Below are 19,197 nucleotides of genomic sequence, written 5' to 3'. Positions count from 1 at the left end.
AGCCAAGAGCAGCATAATTACCTATTAATGAGATGTAAATTTCCCAAGGAAATGACAGAGATGTACAGGAACCACCTTCTAAACTAACATAATAAAGCTAATAATAATAATAGTGTATAATCTGAAGATATTAGTGTTAATTTGAATTCCAACACTGTCTTTAAACAGACCACGAGAAGCAGAAATCGTTTGTACAGCTCACGCCAAGAAGCCCTACTCCACACTATTGACGGAACTTGGACTGCTCTTCCCCCAACATGAACCCCCTTGTCCTGGTCGCTCTGTTGAGCGCTCTCTGATGCTCATTTACTCTTACTTACAATGCATGCCTCTCTTATTTTCCAAAGCAGTCTGAGCTACCTCCTGGAACTAATTCCAATACAGAACAGAGTTCAGAAACTAAAAACACACCAAAACCAGTTAAACCGGGCAGAGAAGCAGGCATCCCCAGTCCTCTTCATAAACTAGAGCAGCCGGGCTCTGCATTCCACAAGCCCCAGGAAGGAGGGAGGCTGCTCTAGTAACTGAGTTAACTGGTTAGTAGCTAGTGTCATTAGGCAGGCCCAGGCTCGGATCTGCAGATTTAGTGTCCTGAGTGGGCAGGGCCCAGACCTGCCTGTGGCTATGACAGCACTCCAGGCTCCCGCGGTCGCAGTGGGGGGCACCTACCTTCATAGCTGGCACGAAAGCCCTGGGCGCTGACTGCATAGTCACTGATGAGGCTCAGGGACAAGGTGCTGGCCGCGCTGACTATGGTGGCTGGTAGCTGGAAGCCGGTGAGCCTGAAACACAAAGAGGTTTGTATGAGAAGAATGACCTCATCGGGAAACTGCACATCTCTTCACTGAGTACCTGCTAGGTGCCCAGGAGAGATCAGAATACAGGCCGTATCGGAGTTTGAATATGGCCAGTGTGCTGAAGGCTCGGTCCTCAGAGTGGAGCCATCGGGAGGTGGAAGAACCTTTAGGATGGTGAGCTGGCCAGTCTTACGTCAGCTGGACACAGTAACTGGAGTTACCTGAAAGGGGACACGTCAGTTGATAAACGCCTCCATACGATCTGGCTGTAAAGCATTTTCTTAAGTAGTGATTGGTGGGGCAGGGCCCAGCACGTGGTAGGTGGTTTCATCCCTGGGCTGGAGGTCCTGGAGTTCCATAAGAAAGCAGGCTGAGCAAGCCATGGGGGACAAGCCAGTAAGAAGCACCCCTCCACGGCCTCTGCATCAGCTCCTGCCTCCAGGATCCTGCCCTGCTTGAGTTCCTGTCCTGACTTCCTTTGATGATGAACAACAATGTGGAAGTATAAGCCAAATAAACCCTTTTCTCCACAGCTTTTTTTTTTTTTTTCTGGTCATGGTGTTTCACTGCAGCATTAGAAACCCCAGCTAAGACAGAGGTAGAGCCTGGTGGGAGGAAATTAGGTCGCTGGCTGTGCTTTGGAAGGGGAATGTTAGGTCTCTGCCCCTGCCCCCATCAACCCCATGGCCTCACACATATTAGGTCAACCCTCTACCATTGATCCATAACTCTGGCTCAGTGTGGATGTGGGTGTGTGTTTCCTGCCAGCCCCATATCAACAGGAACACAACCGGCCATGGACTGAAATGTCTGCATCTATGAACCGAAGTAAACCTTTTCCCCTTTGAAGTTGATGGTTTTAGACATGTTCTCACAGTAATGAGAAGCTGACTGACAATGAGAGAAATGGGAAAGAAGCCCAAACTGCAGGCCTGGGGAGAAAGTTCAAGGGCAAAGTGATCCCCAGCAAAAGGCTGGAGACAGTGTTTTCTGACACAGAGAAATGAAGGGGCAATTCCTCAAAGCCATGGCCTGGTTCCTGAGTGGGAGGCCTGCCTCCTGTGATGGTGTGTGTGGTTTTTTTCTTTCTTTCTTTCTAGTTTCATCTCCTAGTTTCTCCCTTTCTGGCTGAGGTCCTTTGAAGGCCTGAGTGGAATCCATGATGGATTTACAACTGACAGCCGCCCTCACACGAGATTTGTTCACATACTGAGAAAACTGCATCTGACTCTTAGGAGCAGGGTGTGGGTGTTGCTTATGACTGTTTATTCTCAAAAGGAACATCCACCATTTTACAGAAATAAGTGCTTGTTAATATAAAAGAAAAAAAGCAGAAAAGATAAAGGGCCCAACACAATCTAGCAATCATCGTTCTTGACAGTTGACATTCAAAGAGATTTGAGGATCACCAGATGAGACCATAATTCCATGAAATGATTTCACATGAACCAGATCATGCTGAATATGCTCTTAATAGAAAAAATATTTATATTTTCTTTCTAGAATTTACATAAAAAAAACCTCAGATAAAAACAGGGGTATTATTGAACCTCAGATGATATGTCTTTAGCGTTGAGTCCTTTTAAAAGTCTTGTAATGCTTAAAATATGATGACACTGGACACACATAGTTAGACTTATTATATAATGTCTAGCACTCAGGAGCTGAGATGGGAGGATCATTCATTCAGAGCCAGCCTGGGCTCCATAGTGAGACTATCTCAAAAAGAGAGAAAATATTTATGTATACATATACATTATTTATCTATGAGTACTGGATGCTGGGGACACATTTAGGACACATTTTCCCATCACTGGGCATCCATGCATAACAGCTCCCACCAGAGACCTGTCTGTGCACAGGCTGGTGTCGTTCATCTTTGTCCCTCAGCCTTTTGCTGAGACTCACCTGCCTCCTCCCATCCCCAGGAAGGCACTGGAGAGAATTCATTGCTCACCTTTACCTTCACTTTTAGGTAGCCTGGATATCTGTAGATACTCAGCAATACTCAGTGCCCACCATTGCTACATATCATCCTGACACCCAAGGTGTCCATGAAAAGCTTTGGGCTCCAACAAGTTGAAGCATATATCTGTAAACGCCAACTGTGAAAGGTCCCGCCCTGGATCAAACCCTTAACCCTCCGACCATCCTAATCTTGTAATACTGATGTTAACTCAAAAGAAACTCAATAGAATGGGAAGAAAAGGTGATTGGGGGGGTGAGAAAACATGTTACAAAACGTCTAACAAAGCCTCCCTACCTCACTCCATATCCACATTCCCAACACACTTACACACATATATACATACACACATGTATACATGTGCATGCACACACACATACACACATGCACACATCACATGCACACACAGCTATGTATGCATGCATGTATACACACATACATACATGTGCACGCACACTCAGAGTCTTTTTTTAGCACCTATATTACAAGGCAGTGGTTTTAGAAGCCACTATGAGGAGGAAGGCTCTTCTCAGGGGACTGACTTAGAGAACTTCCTTTGTGTCTTCCTGTCCATCATTCTTCCGGGAGCCATCCACAGCATGAAGTTCAGATTTGTGCCCACCTTCCCACCAACCCTTTTGGGGGACTGTTGAAGGTGTAGAGAGGAGGGTAGAGCTGACATCACCCTGGCAGGGCCACCCTGAGTCCTTCCATGTGGTATGAGCCATAGACTCCAAACGCCTTTCACATTTGGACCTTAAATCGAAGAAATGAAAGCTTTGGACCACTAGCAGAGCAAAGGACAGTGCCACACAAATGTAAACAAAGCTGAGCAGCAGCATGGGAGACAGGCCTGACCACAGAGCTGCAAGACCTGTGCTCCAGCCATGCAGCGAGACCTCACTCCTCGGTGCCCACTTACGTAAGTTAGGATCTCATCTGTTCTTTTCTTTCTTTCCTTTTGTTTTGTCTCAAGCTGGCTTGACTTGGACTTCTACCTCTTAAGAAGGGTTAAGCACAGATACAGCAATGGTACCCCAGAGGCTGGACTACATGAAAATCAAAAGTGTGTGTGTGGGACAAGAGCAAAGGTAAAAGGAAGCAGAGAGCACATAAACTGGGAGATTACACAAGCCATGCGTGATTAGAAGGAGCACTTACGTGTCAGTCAGTGAAGAGGAGGAGACAATGGGCACGGACACACAAACCCTGCAGGATGATCACAATGTGAAAAGCGGGGCTGGGGGGACAGCGGAGAGGTACAGCACACACATCCTGAGTTCGAGCTCCAGATCCCATGTTGCAAAAGGGAAAGGGCTGGGCATGGCTGGCATGTGCTTGTGATCCCAGCCATGGGGAGGCAGAGATAGGTGAATCCTTGGATCTCATTGGACAGCCAGCCTAGTCTACTTGGTGAACTGTGGGCCAGGGAGAGACCTTGTTTCAAAAAAGGATGTAGCTGGTAGAGGGGCTGGGGAGATGGCTCAGCGGGTAAGTGCTTGCTGCCCAAGTTTGAGGACCTGAGTGCAGCCCCCTGGCGCTCCTGTAAAAGCTGGGCACAGCTGACTGGGTCTATGATTCCAGTGTTAAGAGGCAGAGGCAAGAGGATCCAGAGGCTTTGCTGGCCACCCAGTCTAGCCAATCAGCGAGCCCCAGTTCAGTGAGACACTATCTAAACAATAAAGTAGGGCTGGAGAGGTAGCTCAGCAGTTAGGAGCACTGGCTGCTCTTGTAGAGGACTCAGGTTCAATTCCCAGCACCCACATGGCGGCTCACAACGGTCTGTCACTCCAGTTCCTGGGGATGTGACGCTCTCTTCCATGCCCAGTGTCACATGACACTGTACAGATGCAGGCAAGACACCCACACACATGAAATATAATCATAAGAGTTTTAAAATTTTAAAAAGGTATGATGGATGACAAGTGACAGAGAAAGACACCCGATATCAACCTCTGGCCTCCATGTGCATAGACATGAACATGCACATCCACATGTATACACACATGCATCCAACACACAGGCACATACACCTCACAAGGACATAAGAAATGAATGAATGAATGAATGAATGAATGGTGGATTGTAGCAGGAAATCTTAAAAGTTCTTATTAATAAAATCAAACCCGAGCCGAGTTATTGGGGTCCATGCTGGTAGATCAGAGAGACAGGACAAGCCACAGCTATCTCACCTCGCTGGATCCTCATCTGGTCTTGTCTCCTCAGACTGGAGGCCTCTGAGTCCTCATCCGGAATGGGTCTCAGCTGAACTACTGCTCAAAAGCCTAAATGCTTATCCAGCCAAAATCTTCTAGCCCAATGCTTCTAGTTTCTGGTTCTCACGCCTTATATATCTTTCTACTTTCTACCACCCCTCCCTGGGATTAAAGGCTGGCTTTCTGGGATTAAAGGCGTGTCACCATGCTTGGCTGTTTCCAATGTGGCCTTGAACTCACAGAGATCCAGAGGGATTTCTATCTCTGGAATGCTAGGATTAAAGGTGTGAGTGCCACCATTTTCTAGCCTTTGTATCTAGTGGCTGTCTGTTCTCTGACCCCAGATAAATTTATTAGAATACACAATATTTTGGGGGACACAATACCCCCACATCTCCTCTCTTTTTTGTCTAAAATTAAAAAAGCTTATAACTAATACAAGAAAAACTATCTTCAATAAGTATATGCAATATACAGTCAAGATTACATTAACAATGTCTAGTCCATTAACATTTGACAGATCCAGACAAAAAACTCCATTATATATATTAACAATGTCCAGTCCAGTAACATCTGATAAACTCAGACCAAAAAATTTTCATTACTTATCTTATTTAAAACAAGTAGTTCCTTTTAAAAAGTAGATTCCATAATCTCCCTTTTTATCTTATCATATCCATATTCTCTCTTTTTTCTTTTCATAATACATTCAGTAGTCTACCTTTTGTCATTTTTATATCTTCCCCTTTTTCTTCAGTGTAGATTCAATGATCTACCTATTTATCCTATTATTTCTTTATCTTTTTCCTCAGAGTAGATTCGATGATCTATCTCATATCTATATTCTCTTTTTCTTTTTGCTTTCCTGGGGTGAAGATATCTTTAGGGAATCTTGAAAAGAAAATTTTGGGGTTAATCATCAAGTCCTGTATCGTTTGTCCAGTCTCTGCATAATAGGAAAGTTCAGGGCTTGTTTCAAGTCCTTGTTTGAGTAGTCTGTCACGCTGGATCATCTCAACTAGTCCTCTCGAAATTGTTCTGACCAGTTTGTAGTCCAAAGTCGATTTTTCCGTGGTGTTAATCGGCTTAATGGCTTTATCATAGTCCTTTTGAAGATTTCAAAGTTGCTGTTAGGTGTGGTCATAGTTCCATGCAGACTTTTTTTTTTTTTTTTTTTTGCCGCCTCTGTGGTTTGGAGCAATCATAGTCTGATAAATGTCTGTCTCTAGGAACCATGAACATTCTTCCCTAGAACAGAAAATCTTCACAACAATTTCTCCCCACCATTTGTCTTGCCAAACTTTTCCAAACTGACCTTTGCCGATGCTTTCTTGTAACATGATGGTCCTGGCAATTCTTCTCTGAAACAGCAGCAGTAAACCCTTCGTTCCAGGTAGCAGCATCACCGCAGTCACCAACGTGATGAGAAGGAGCTGGCAACGTGGAGCAGTAGCCACTGCTTCCATGGTCCCACCACTGTTTTTGGCTCAGTCCAGGCCAAAGCTTTTCCCAAGCCTCCTAGGCTGGCTCAAACTCGGGATCTTCCTGCCTCTGTCTCCTTCAGCAAATCCTACCGGTGTGCGACCACAACAAGCACTTTTTCGTGAATTCGTACCACAAACGTTGGGCGCCAGATGTAGCAGGAAATCTTAAAAGTTCTTATTAATAAAATCAAACCCGAGCCGAGTTATTGGGGTCCATGCTGGTAGATCAGAGAGACAGGACAAGCCACAGCTATCTCACCTCGCTGGATCCTCATCTGGTCTTGTCTCCTCAGACTGGAGGCCTCTGAGTCCTCATCCGGAATGGGTCTCAGCTGAACTACTGCTCAAAAGCCTAAATGCTTATCCAGCCAAAATCTTCTAGCCCAATGCTTCTAGTTTCTGGTTCTCACGCCTTATATATCTTTCTACTTTCTACCACCCCTCCCTGGGATTAAAGGCTGGCTTTCTGGGATTAAAGGCGTGTCACCATGCTTGGCTGTTTCCAATGTGGCCTTGAACTCACAGAGATCCAGAGGGATTTCTATCTCTGGAATGCTAGGATTAAAGGTGTGAGTGCCACCATTTTCTAGCTTTGTATCTAGTGGCTGTCTGTTCTCTGACCCCAGATAAATTTATTAGAATACACAATATTTTGGGGGACACAATACCCCCACAGTGGATGGCACCTAAGGAACGACATCCAAGACTCTCTCAATCTCCAGATGCATGTGTTCACACATGTGTAGAACTGTACCCTCAAATATGCGTGCACACACATGCACACATGCACACACACACACACACACACAATTTAAAAAAGCAAAAAAAAAAAAAAAAAAAAAAAAAAAAAAAAAAAAAAAAACTTTGAAAGCCAAATCTAGAAATTCAATCTTCATTTATGACATTGGCAAATATCCAGAGCTGGCAAGGGTTAAGGAAACCCAGTTTTGCAGTTATTAAAATAAAAGCCATGACTGCAGAGGACGAACTCTTGACAAATTAAATGAAAATGATCAGTTACCTCAAAAGCACACATCTCCATACCTTTGCCAATTCGATTAACCTTACAATGATTATGCAAATTGAACCGGTAACCTTAGAGCTCACTAAAAGGGGGAGGGCTGGAGAGATGTCTCAGTGCTGAAAAAAGGGTCTGGTTCCCAGCACCCACTTCAGGAGGCTCACAATTGCCTGTGACTTCAGCTCCAAGTGATGCAACACCCTCTTCTGATCTCTATGGGCTCCCTCAGACACATAGCACAGACTCACACAGCCAGCCAGACAGACAGACACAGACACACATAAATAAATAAATAAAAATAATAAAAATAAATCTTTTATTTTAAAGGAAACTCTCTAAAGAGGAATATCCAGGACTAAATAGATGCACTATAGAATTCTACTAACTGTTTCAAGACTTATTAAAATAACCCTAATTCTAGTAGGTATAATCTCTTCCAGACAATGTAAAGGGGAAAAACCCTTCCAACCTCCTCTGATGAGGCCAATATTATCCTGCCACCAAAGACAGTATAAAAAGCAAAAACCAAAGACCAACAGCATCCCAAGTGCACATCAGTCCCTGAGTCCTAAGCAAACTGTGAGCAAAGGCAAGTCCACAGCCTGTAAGAGTAATCAGACACCGTGAGCAGAGGGGTTACTTTAAGAAGGTAAGGCCATTTCAACATTTGAGAACAAGTCACTGGTGCTACCATACTGACTGGCTGGAAGAAAAACATGCATTTGGCCATATCAACTGATGCAGAAACAGCATTTGACGAAAATTCAACATCTATATTTATGACCTATGTCTGTATGACATATATGTACGTATATGTGTGTGTGCACAAGTAGAAACTTCTTTCAACTTTATAAAAACCATTTGCAACATGCCCAGTTAATGTCATTTCATGGTGAAAGACTGAATGCGTTTCCCTAAGATTAAAAACAAGGTAAGGATAGAGCAGCCCAATCAGACAATCTGCAAAATAAAGGAAGACTCATTTACTAAAAAGGATACATAGATGACAAGTAAGTATGGAACGATGATGACTATCATAGCAATTTATGGAAATGCAAAATCAAGACTCAGTGAGAGGGAGCCTACTATGCCGTTTTCCTAAACCAACGTAACTCCTCAGTGTGTTCTAAATGGTTTTCTTATACCCTCAGACAATTGCAGCTCTCACGCCTCACCACAGAAACTTCTCACTGCAGCAGACTATGACGGTTACAGAGATCTGCAACTGGTCAAAATGCAAAGAAGAAATGATTGTTGGCGCCCGACCCCAACGGACACCTCAAACCACACAGCGCCCACACCTGCGGCTTAGGGCGACTCTCCAAACAGCGGGCTGTAAGACCTGCTGTGGAATAGTGTCTGTCTTCTACACAGGACAGGGAAGCTGCACCCATGAAATCCCAGCCATGTGACTTCCCAAAAAAGACGTGCCAACGTGGAAGAGAGAAATTTACAAGGCCTCACTCTGAGAGGAAGAACAGGGGTCGGGGAAGGTGGGGGGTGAGGGGCAATCAACAGCTGCTAAGAGAGGGAGAATCGGTTTGCTCAAGGGATTCACTTGGTAGGTTATCCAATCCAAAGTGGTCAGCAACACACGTATATATGAACAACACTAAATGGACATAGGTTGTGGGTATGTGTGTATACATACATACATACATACATATGTGTGTGTGCGCGCACACACACGTAACAATAATAATCAAAGAAGAGTACATGAATTTGAAAGGGAGAGGAGAGACATGTCAAGGCTTAGAACAGGGAGAGGGATGGTGAAAATGTTGTAAATACTCAAATATGAAAGTCTTAAAATAAAAATAAAAAGACCCAATGAGATACAGGTGTCTATATATTTATACAGCTAAAATAAGACCATGGCTTATGCGATACTGGGAATATAAAAACATACAGTTACTCTGGAAAGAGTTTAGCAGTTTCTTAAAAAGAAAATACTCCCATACGTTAATCACACAACGCAGCAATTGCACCCTTGGACATTTATCTTGGAGACGTGAACTTATATCCACACAGAAAGCTGTGTGTGGCTGTCCACAGGACTTTCATTCATAAGAGGCCAATTCTGGAAACAGCCTTAACATCCTACAGTAACAGACCTGGTTAAAGAGCCTGCCGTGCCGCCCCACGGAATGCTCCCCAGCAACAGAAGGGAAAGAAAAAACTGAGCCCTGGAGCACAGTGGGCACACCTCCACTGCCTCGGGCTCAGTGGAAAAGACAGTGACCCTCAGACCACAAAGTGTGACCCTCCATTTGTACCGCTCTCATTTGGGGGGTGGGGACGCTAACTGGCTCTGATCCCCAGGTCCTATCCTCTCAGGTTACCACTTCCTCCCAATGATCCCAATTCATGACATCTGGGTCTCACGTAGCCAAGCTGGTCTCACACTCTCCATGTACCTAGTCTGATGATCCTCCTGCCTCCACCCCCCACGTGCTGGGATTACAGGAGTACAATGGAAATGAGGACTCAGTGAGGCGTTCTTGAAATGGCCGAATTAGTGAAGAACCAGATGAGCGGGTTAGAGATGGTGGGAGGAAGAGGGTGGGGTGACCATGAAAAGGGTGGCTCTGGGCAATTTTTGTGTGATGGAATAGTGCTGCGTCTTGGTAGCTTGTGAGGGTTAGACTCTTTAGTCATAAAAATGACGCCGAAGTGTTACTGGTGGGTTCTGTCTGGACCGGTCTTTCCAGGTTCTTGGCATCTTGCTCAGACAACTGACAAAGTAAAAATGAATAGCAAAGCAGGAAGGAGGTTTTTTCTGAAGCAAAGTGGGGGTACAGGGCAGGTGTGCAGAGCAGTAGGGGTACAGGACAGATGTGCTGCAAGAGAGCAGCAGGTGCTGAGTGAGAATTACAAGACCTGGTTACTTTCCTTGTGAGTCTAGGAGGACAGTTTGTTGCTATGAGTGAGTTACAGGTGGTAGTGAGGTGTAGGATTGGCAGACTTGGGTGATATAAGCCACTGTTCACTGTGTATGGATTTCCCATAATGCATTATGTTTAATCGTGTGCTTGCTATAAGATGGCAAACAGGGAATCATCCCTAAAAGTCCACTCAGGACACAGTTTGCCTTACTGTACACGCATCCCAAACCAGCCTAGACTGGATCAGCCCACTCCCCTTAGTTTTGAGATACACTTGGCCACAAAGGGGCAGTTACTAGAGGTTGATGAGGAGCTATATAATGGAGTGACCTGATTGCTTTCTGGGGTGAGTAGGTGTGTGCAGCTCAAGGCAGGTGGCATCCCAGTTTGGTAATCAGATTGCTTAGAAAGGAGTGTGTGTGCAGGTTAAGCCAGACAGGGTCCCGAGTCCCTAAGCTTCCCCTACACCTGTCTGCCTAAGAAGTATGCACACCTCCTGCGTGAACATCAGCCTCCTGGCTTTTCTTTTACTCCAGCCATGTAAGATGTAAGCCATGGACATGTCTGAGTGAACGGAAACCAGGGCCTCTGGGTCCCATCTTTGCAACTTCCTAAGAGACTGTCACGGTGCTAGTGTCTTTTCTGTTGCTCGGGTAAAACACCTTGACAAGAGCCACTCAAGGCAGCAAGGATTTATTCTGTCTCACAGCTCAAAAGCAGAGTCCATGGTGGCAGGGGCGTCCAGGCGGCAGGAGCTTGAAGCAGCTGTCACGGCACAGCCACAATCAGGAAGCAGAGAGCAATGGGTGAATGCTCGGCCCACTTTCTCCTTCTCATTCAGTCCAGGACCTCAGCCCATGGAATGGTGCCGCCCACAGTGGACATGTCTTCCCACTTCAACCTATCCAATCAAGATAATCCCACAGGTGCATGCACAAAGGCTCATTTCCCAGTAGACTGTAGATTCTGTCAGATCAACTGAATACTAACGAGCCCAATAATTATTTCAAAATTGAAAGTTAAAAGATTATATATGTGGCTCATGTTTTATTTCTATATCATCCAGACTTCCATTGGATCTGACCTAAAATTAGTGTCTCTGGATTGGACCTTGACCTTTTCAGGCCCATGCTGCTCCCTTACAGCACCACCAGGGCTCTCACCGGAAATGGACTGGCCCCAGAACCATAGCCAAAGCCACAGATCTCCACTCACTTGGACTTTAGTTTCTTGAGGATTTTCCCACGTATCAGAAACCCTGCCTCACCCTCAATGGTGGCATCTGCTAGTGACAGATTTCTGCTGAGTCCTCACCACCAGTGAGGCTCAGCCACCAACTGGCTCTGATCTCCTGCCTCCACCCCTAGGGCCCTTGTTTCTTCTTCCCATCAGCCCAGTTCACAGCAGCTGTCACCGATCCCTTGAACGATGCTGCCAGGTCCATTTCTCAGACTCAGCCTGGGTAGAGCCTTGTCCTTGAGTGACAAACAGTGAGATTATTTTTTAATGACACACGGTATTGCAGTTGTTATGAATCAATACGAAATGTCCTCCACAGGCCCATGTACTTGAATACCTGGTCCCAATGTAGTTGTTTGAAAGAAAATGACCCCCAAAGGGAGTGTGGCACTATTAGGAGGTGTGGCCTTCTTGGAATGGGTGTGGCCTTGTTAGAGAAATTGTGTCACTGTGGAGGCAGGATTTGAGATCTCATATATGCTCAAGCCATGCCCCCTGAGACAGTTTCCTTCCTGTTGCCTGCGAGTCAAGATGTAGGAATCACAGATCCATCTCCAGCACCATGTCTGCCTGCATACCACCTTGTCACACCATGATGATAATGGATTGACCCTTTGGAAATGTAAGTTACCCAATTAAATGTTTTTCTTCATAAGAGTTTCCATGCTCATGGTGTCTCTTCAGAGCAAGAGAAACCTTAAGAAAGTCCCTAGCTGGTATGTTGCTTTGGAAGTCTATTGGAACCTTCAGGATACAGGGCCCAGCTGTGACACAGGTAACCACAGGCTTCTGGAGTCAGGCCGTGGGGGTAACAACCTAGCCTCACTTCTGGTCTTGCTTCCTGCTTCCTAATCTACCAAGGTGTGAGGAGTTCAGCCATGCTCTCCTGCTGCCAAAGACTCTGCCATAACTTTCTCAACATGATGGACTGTGCCCCTTTTAAAAAACCACGAGTTAAAATGAATCCTTCCTTCTCCAAGTTTCTGCTGTGCTGTGGTGTTTGGCTACCACAATGAGAAAGGCAACCACCACCGTGGGGGGACTTCCCCATTACCAGGGCTCTTCTTGTGCACCAGGGGTCTCTGGGAACGACATTCCTCCACTGTGTGGAAACAGTGAATCTTGGTCCCCAAGTTAGCTCCAGAGTGCTTCTGTCCTGTCACTGCACATGCCTAGACCCTGGCTCCTTGGTACTTTACTGACACAAGCTGAGAATAGCTAATGTACACTGTCAACAAACAATTACAGTTTTATCACTTGCAATATATGGAACTGCGGCTTGCTAGGCATTTCCTCTAATCGGGTATTTACCAGCGCTCTGCTGCTTCCCAGGGATGGTAGATAATTCTAGCATGGAACACTCAAAGGCACTAACACTGGAGCAGGGGAGAGTTAAAGCTCCGATATTTGGATACATAAAGCATCCTTTTCCCTCTCCCTCTACTCACCCATCTCCTCTGAGGTCAACTCTGGACCAGCTGCTGACTCTGAGGCCAGAGGCACCATCGTGTTGCCTGTTGGAAAGAGGGGGTCAAACTTGTGGTCCCTCTAATCCTCTATCCAGAGTTAAAGGCCACACTAAAAGGCCGAGAGGGTCCTTCAGTAGCAGCAGCCACAGTTGGTAGGAGCACGTGGGAAAATGCAGGCAGGAAAGCTTAACCAAGTCACTGCTGGGGTCAGCCCTGGAGACTCGAGAATGTACCAGGTGTTCTACGCATGAGCATGGCCAGACTTGCAAAGCCTCTGCTTTCATATCTCTCTCTCTCTCTCTCTCTCTCTCTCTCTCTCTCTCTCTCTCTCTCTCTCTCTCTCTCTCTCTCTGTTTTTGCAATCCTGTCCAGAGTAGCCAGAGCCCCAGAAACTACTAATATGCAGACCTCCAAACACTATTAGTTCAGAACCCACCCACAGCTTTCTACAGTACTTAAGAGTCAAGAGCAGAATCCTCGAGGAAAGCCACACATCCGCCTGACCCATCCATACCGTATTTTCTGCTCCACTCCCTTCCTGGCCCTGATCCCTCCCATCTTCTTTGGCCAGGGGCATTTCCAGTGTTAGGGGCAACGATCTGTATTGGTATTGGTAACAAGGGGGTACATTTTCTATTTAGAATTTGAAGACAACAATGAAAATGACTCTAAGGTCACACTTACCACCATGCATGCACAAACCAAATGATGTCAGTGTGCTTGCTCTTCCCAGTGTCTCTCTGGTCCCCATTCCTGTACACCACTGGCTTCCATTCCTTCAGTGTCCATGCCCCAGCCTCAAGATACTCACGTGTGCTGCTTCCTTTTAGAACATTCTCATTCCCCCTCCTCAACTCACAGATGTCATCTAATGAACTCTTCTTCATTCAAATCTCATCACAGTGTCTCAGCATCACTTCTGGACAAGGCATCTGGACTTTTCAGACTAGTCTATTCTACATTCATAGGTCCCTGCAGAAGTCTGTGGAATTCTCCACCAAGCATCCTTGAATTTCTATGCTTGCCTCCCAGGCTCAGGGGAATGAAGCTCTCCCAGCCTTGCTGAGGTCTGGCCTGGCTGTGACCTGGGCTTTATCTGTTGAAGTGTAGGGAGCTAGGAAGCCTGTTACATCCTGGAGGGAGCTCTTTTTGCCAAATTCTCCTCTGGTCCCTTGCTGCAATGATACTGGACCTTAGTCACCTAGGATCCCTGGATCATTCCATGAAACAGAAAGCTAATAAGCCCTTTCAGAACACACAGGACTAGAAAGAAGTGAGCTTTGGTGAATTAAGCATTGGGATGGGGAGGTTTGCAAGCACAATGTTTTCAAATGGAGCTTTTAGCATTACCCAGTTCAGTGTGGCCTAACAGATCAAGTGACATTGAAAACAGAGTCTGGAGTCAGACACAGTAGCTCATGCCTATAATCCTGGCACTTCAAAGGCTAGGGAAGGAAGACTGTTTCAAGCTCAGAGCAGTCTGTGCTACACAGTGAGTTAAGGCTAGCCTGAGCTGCAGAGTGAGAAACTGTCTCAGAAACCCAAAACGAAGAGTTTGTCAGAGTTCTCAAGAGGACAGCGTCACTGTTGTACATGCCACATGGGGAGTCAGGAGTCTACGGAAAGCAGAGGGCTCAGGGAGGGTGGGGCCGAGGCCTTTATTGTGGCTTCAGTGAAGGACAAGATGAGACCGAAGCTTGCTGGGTCAGCACCCACTCCACAGGCAATGATGCCAGCCATGGGATCCAAGCCCGGGGGTTTCACTTGAGAGTGCAGTAGATCAAGCAGTTGGTTTTGGGATGGCTGCTTTGATAAAGATTATGGTTCTGGTTTTTCTATCTCACATCAGCAAGCCATGCCCCTCCAGCCCAAGATGTCAAAACATCAGAAAACAAAAAGTATGATTAATGGCCACATCATAACCTGACCTCTCCTGACCCAAATCCTTTTTTTTTTCCCCAAGCACTAAACCCAGGCATCAGAAGATGCTTACTGAGGCTGTTTTATTCAGGTCAGGTCTTCTGGAGCAGATTGAACATGCCATGAGTATTCTGCTAACCCTGCAGGTAGGCTTTTAGATGGATGGACCAATGGACGGACAGACGGACGGACGGATGGACCAACCTACTATGTGGCATTTCTATGGACAGCCACAAAGTCTCACAAGTGTCTATCCTAGAGGTATGGCCACCAGGATGGAGAGGACCTTAGATGTGGGCTAAGGAATTCAGTGACTTGCCAGAAACATGCTTATCCTTGAAGGCAGAGACAGGAGGATCTAGGGTTTACCAATTCGGCTAGCCAAGTCTCCACTTTTGGGGTAAAAAAAAAGGTGAGAGCCCCTTTCTTCAAAAACAAGTGGAGAACAACTATGGAAGATACCAAGGTTGACCTCTGACCTCTACAGAGTAAGGTTGATATCTGAGATTGATCTCCACCATGGAATAGGCTGAGACACCAGGACAATGCAGACAGCCTTGGTATGGCCTTCCCCAAAATATTTAGGAAAGAGAGACTTTGTAAAATATATCATAAAGAGGTGTCAGAAGAAAGTGCTTGGAAAGTAGAGAGGAAGCCATGGGGTTGCTACAAGTTTGGGGGGGCAATTAAAACAGTGGGATATGGGAAGGCTGGGAGGACCGGGTACCTAGCAGCGCTGTTCTCCGACACAAGTGTCAGGGTGTTCACTAATTAAACAGAGACTTGGGGCTGCTGGCCCCGGACTTTTCAGAAGTAAACAGAAACAAAGGGCTTCTGAGGTTTTAATAAACTAAGGCAGGAACCTGGGGAAATCAGTCAGTCAGGAAAGTGCCCGCCTTGCAAGCATGAGGTCATGAGCCGGATCCCCTAGAACCCACACTAAAAAAAAAAAAGGAAGAAATTCAAGCTTGGTGGCACACACTCATCGTCCCAGTGCTGTGGAGATGGGAGCAGACTGACCTGGGTTAGCCTAGCCAAATCCACGAGTTGTAGGTTAGAAAGCCCAGGTCTCAAACAAACAAATAAACAAACAAAACAAATAAACAAAACAGGTAAAAAGCAACTTAGAAAGATGCCTGAGGTTTACTTCTGACCTCTTCATGCATGTACATGCATGTGCCCAAGTGCACACTTACACACACACACACACACAGGCATGCACGCACGCATGCACGCATTCATGGTCAGCACAAACTTTTCAGGTAGGAATGGATTCTAAGCATCATCTCTCAAACTCTACCCATTATAGACTCTTGAACTCTTCCTGGATGCTGTGTGCTGGGGTTCTATAGAACCCTCTCTGGGGCCATGATGTGCCCAGGGAAGCCAGGTCAGGGATTCCAGGCTGTTGGTACAATGACCATGAAAAGGCTGTCGCTCAAAATCTTGGGAGTCTTCAATCCTGAGCAGCTGTTTAGAGATCTGAGGCCCGTCAATAAAGGCCCTTGTCAGAGGGCCATCCATGCGTATCACTACCCTTGATCTTAAAGAGCCCAACTAATATAGAATTATCTAGGAGTAAACAGTAATATAGCCAATTGGACCTTTATTGAATGGTTCTTATTTAAGGCTCTTAGCACATCAAACAATGATATCCAAAGAAGTCACGTCAATTGACCTTGGGAATAAAAGAGCAAATGTAAGCAAATCTGTGAGACTGACAGGCAGGCTGGGCAAATAGTGTTTTGATTTGCCAGCAGCCCTATGCCAGACATCAGCCACTAGTTAGATACATAAGCCATTAAGCTAAAAACAGAACTATCATTATGGTATCATCTAGTAATTTGCAGGTAATTGATGGACATTAGTCATAATCACACACAATACACAGACCCCCTCCTATACCCCTAGAGACTCGTGCTCTCCCTGGAAACTCCCATTTGCATTTCATCAAGAGCTTCCCAAACTGGGAAACTTAGAAAAAAAAATCAGGCTTTCTGTGCATTTCTGTGAGACCCTCTTGGAAAGGACAGAGCCAGGGAAGGCAGGCCACAGGGGCCGGGGGATTTCTACATCAGCCAGGAGACCGCTGACACTGTGGCTCTTGGAGTCCTTAAAATGTCTAGTGATTCCAAGAGAGAGGAGCTGGGTCTGCTGCTGTTCCAAGAGCTGAAGACGCTGAAGCTGCTGATTGATGTACTGAGATTCTTAAACTCCCATTTTCTCAAGGTGAGCTGGCATTGGCCTGGTTCCTGCTGAAAAGACAATTGAACCCCCCCCAAAGACTTTCCTTCAGTGGATCCCTGTCTCTCCACAAGATACCCTCTGGTTCTGGAAACCTCTGTGTTCAGCTACACGGGTGCACATCTGTTTGGAGAGGCTGGGATACAAACAATAGGCATGTTTGGATGGGAGTAACAGCAGTTTCTGAGTCCCTGTGTACACTTCTAGGATGTGTACTGGCTTCAGAGCCAAGAACTGGAGTCAGAAAAAATGCCCACCTGCTGAGGTCTAAAAATAGGGAAGCAGTGGTGTGCAGGCAGAATGCAAATGTACCAAGCGCAGTGACTTTCAGAGCTGGGGTGTTTTCCAGCATACTGCAGCTCCTGGGCCTGCCAATTGTGTACCAGGCCATGGTGCCGAATGCCATTCAGGGGTGTGAACACATTTCCCTGGAAAGGTGGACAAATCAGGCCCCATATGAAATTGAGCTGTGGCTCCCAACCATCATGACAAGGTCCCCCAGGGTGACACTGGGAATTTACAATGACTGAGATAGTCTATGTCTCAACCAGCATTGGGTACTGTCGATCAGCACTTCTCTTGGGAATTTAAATCAATGGGCTGGAGGCTGTTGGGGAGTGTGGCCTCATCATAAAGTTGTGTTCCATCACATAACAGATCTGTGCAGAGCTGTGGACTTGGGCTTTGGCACAACATGAAATAGGTGTCATGGGATATTGGGTGGAACAGGGTAGGGGGCCGGCAGTCTTTAGTTCAGTTCCAAGAGTGGAGATTCTGAGCAACAAGTCTTTCTCTCTGTCTCTCTGTCTCTCTGTCTCACACACACACACACACACACACACACACACACACACTCTTCTCTCTTGTGTATTGTGTGTGTGTCCATATGTGTGTGTCTGCATGTGTGTGTTATTAGACATGGATACAAGTTTATATGTGTGTACATGTGTGCAGTATCCAATTAGTTGCGTCTGTGAGTGCACACACATGGAAGTTGGACGTTGATATTGGATGTCTCTTCCTATTACTCTCCACCATATTCAGAACTATTTACACTGATTTACTTTGCAAGGGGAGGCAAGTACATGCCATGGGTGCACATGTGGAGGTCGGAGGACAACACACAGGAGTCAGCTGCCTCTTTCCACCATGTAGGTCCCCGGGGAACACACTCAGGTCATCAGACTTGGTGGCAAGTGCCTTTGTCCACTGAGTCACCCCACTAACCCTCCACCGTATTTCGTGAGGCAAGGAACTCACTAATTTGGTAAGGTGAACTGGCCAGCAGACTCCAGGAGTCCTCCTGCCACTGTCTCCGCAGAGCTAGGATCGGGCACGACAACCGTGCCCAGGGTTTTCCATGGGTGCTGAGGCTCAGAATTCAGGTCCTCAGTCCTTGCATGACAAGCATTTTACCGACTGAGCCATCCACCCAGACTCTGGTTATAGCTACTAAGAATGCAATTGCCCTTTAATCCCAGAACTCAGGAGGCAGAGGCAGGCGGATCTCTGTGAGTTCGAGGCCAGCCTGGGCTACCAAGTGAGTTCCAGGAAAGGCACAAAGCTACACAGAGAAACCCTGTCTCGAAAAGCAAAAAAAAAAAAAAAAAAAAAAAAAATGCAATTGCAATCTTTCATCTTTCAATTTGTATTTATTTTAGCTGTTATAAAGTTGCTAACACACACACACACACACACACACACACACACACACACACACACACAGAGTCATCTGGTTCTGACTATTTAATATGTGGGGCTAACAGACTCCTCTTTTGACTTGTGGAGCACCATGAGACAATGGCGGAGGCACTACTGGTACCCTGGATGAGGAAGGCCGAGGAGCACTTGCACTGATGTACTAAAGGCTCGGAGAAGTCCTGCCGCAAGGATAAACAGCACAGTTCAAACAGCAGGCCTGCAGGACTTTGGCATGAACAGTCGATTTTTTGGCAT

At 46.1% G+C, this 19,197-nt stretch overlaps 1 protein-coding gene across 1 annotated transcript in view; it reads right to left on the bottom strand.

The window, feature by feature from the left end:
- Positions 1 to 19,197, bottom strand: part of Csmd2 (CUB and Sushi multiple domains 2) — a 568,711-nt gene that overhangs the window by 446,842 nt on the left and 102,672 nt on the right. The window contains 1 exon segment of the mRNA XM_037203342.1: positions 670 to 782. Coding sequence (XP_037059237.1) covers positions 670 to 782 — 113 coding nt within the window.

The sequence above is a fragment of the Peromyscus leucopus genome, chromosome 2 (assembly GCF_004664715.2).
Source record: "Peromyscus leucopus breed LL Stock chromosome 2, UCI_PerLeu_2.1, whole genome shotgun sequence".
Taxonomy (NCBI): Eukaryota; Metazoa; Chordata; class Mammalia; order Rodentia; family Cricetidae; genus Peromyscus; species Peromyscus leucopus.
The sequence above is the reverse complement of the archived record's forward strand: the minus strand, read 5'-3'. Positions and strand labels throughout refer to the sequence as shown.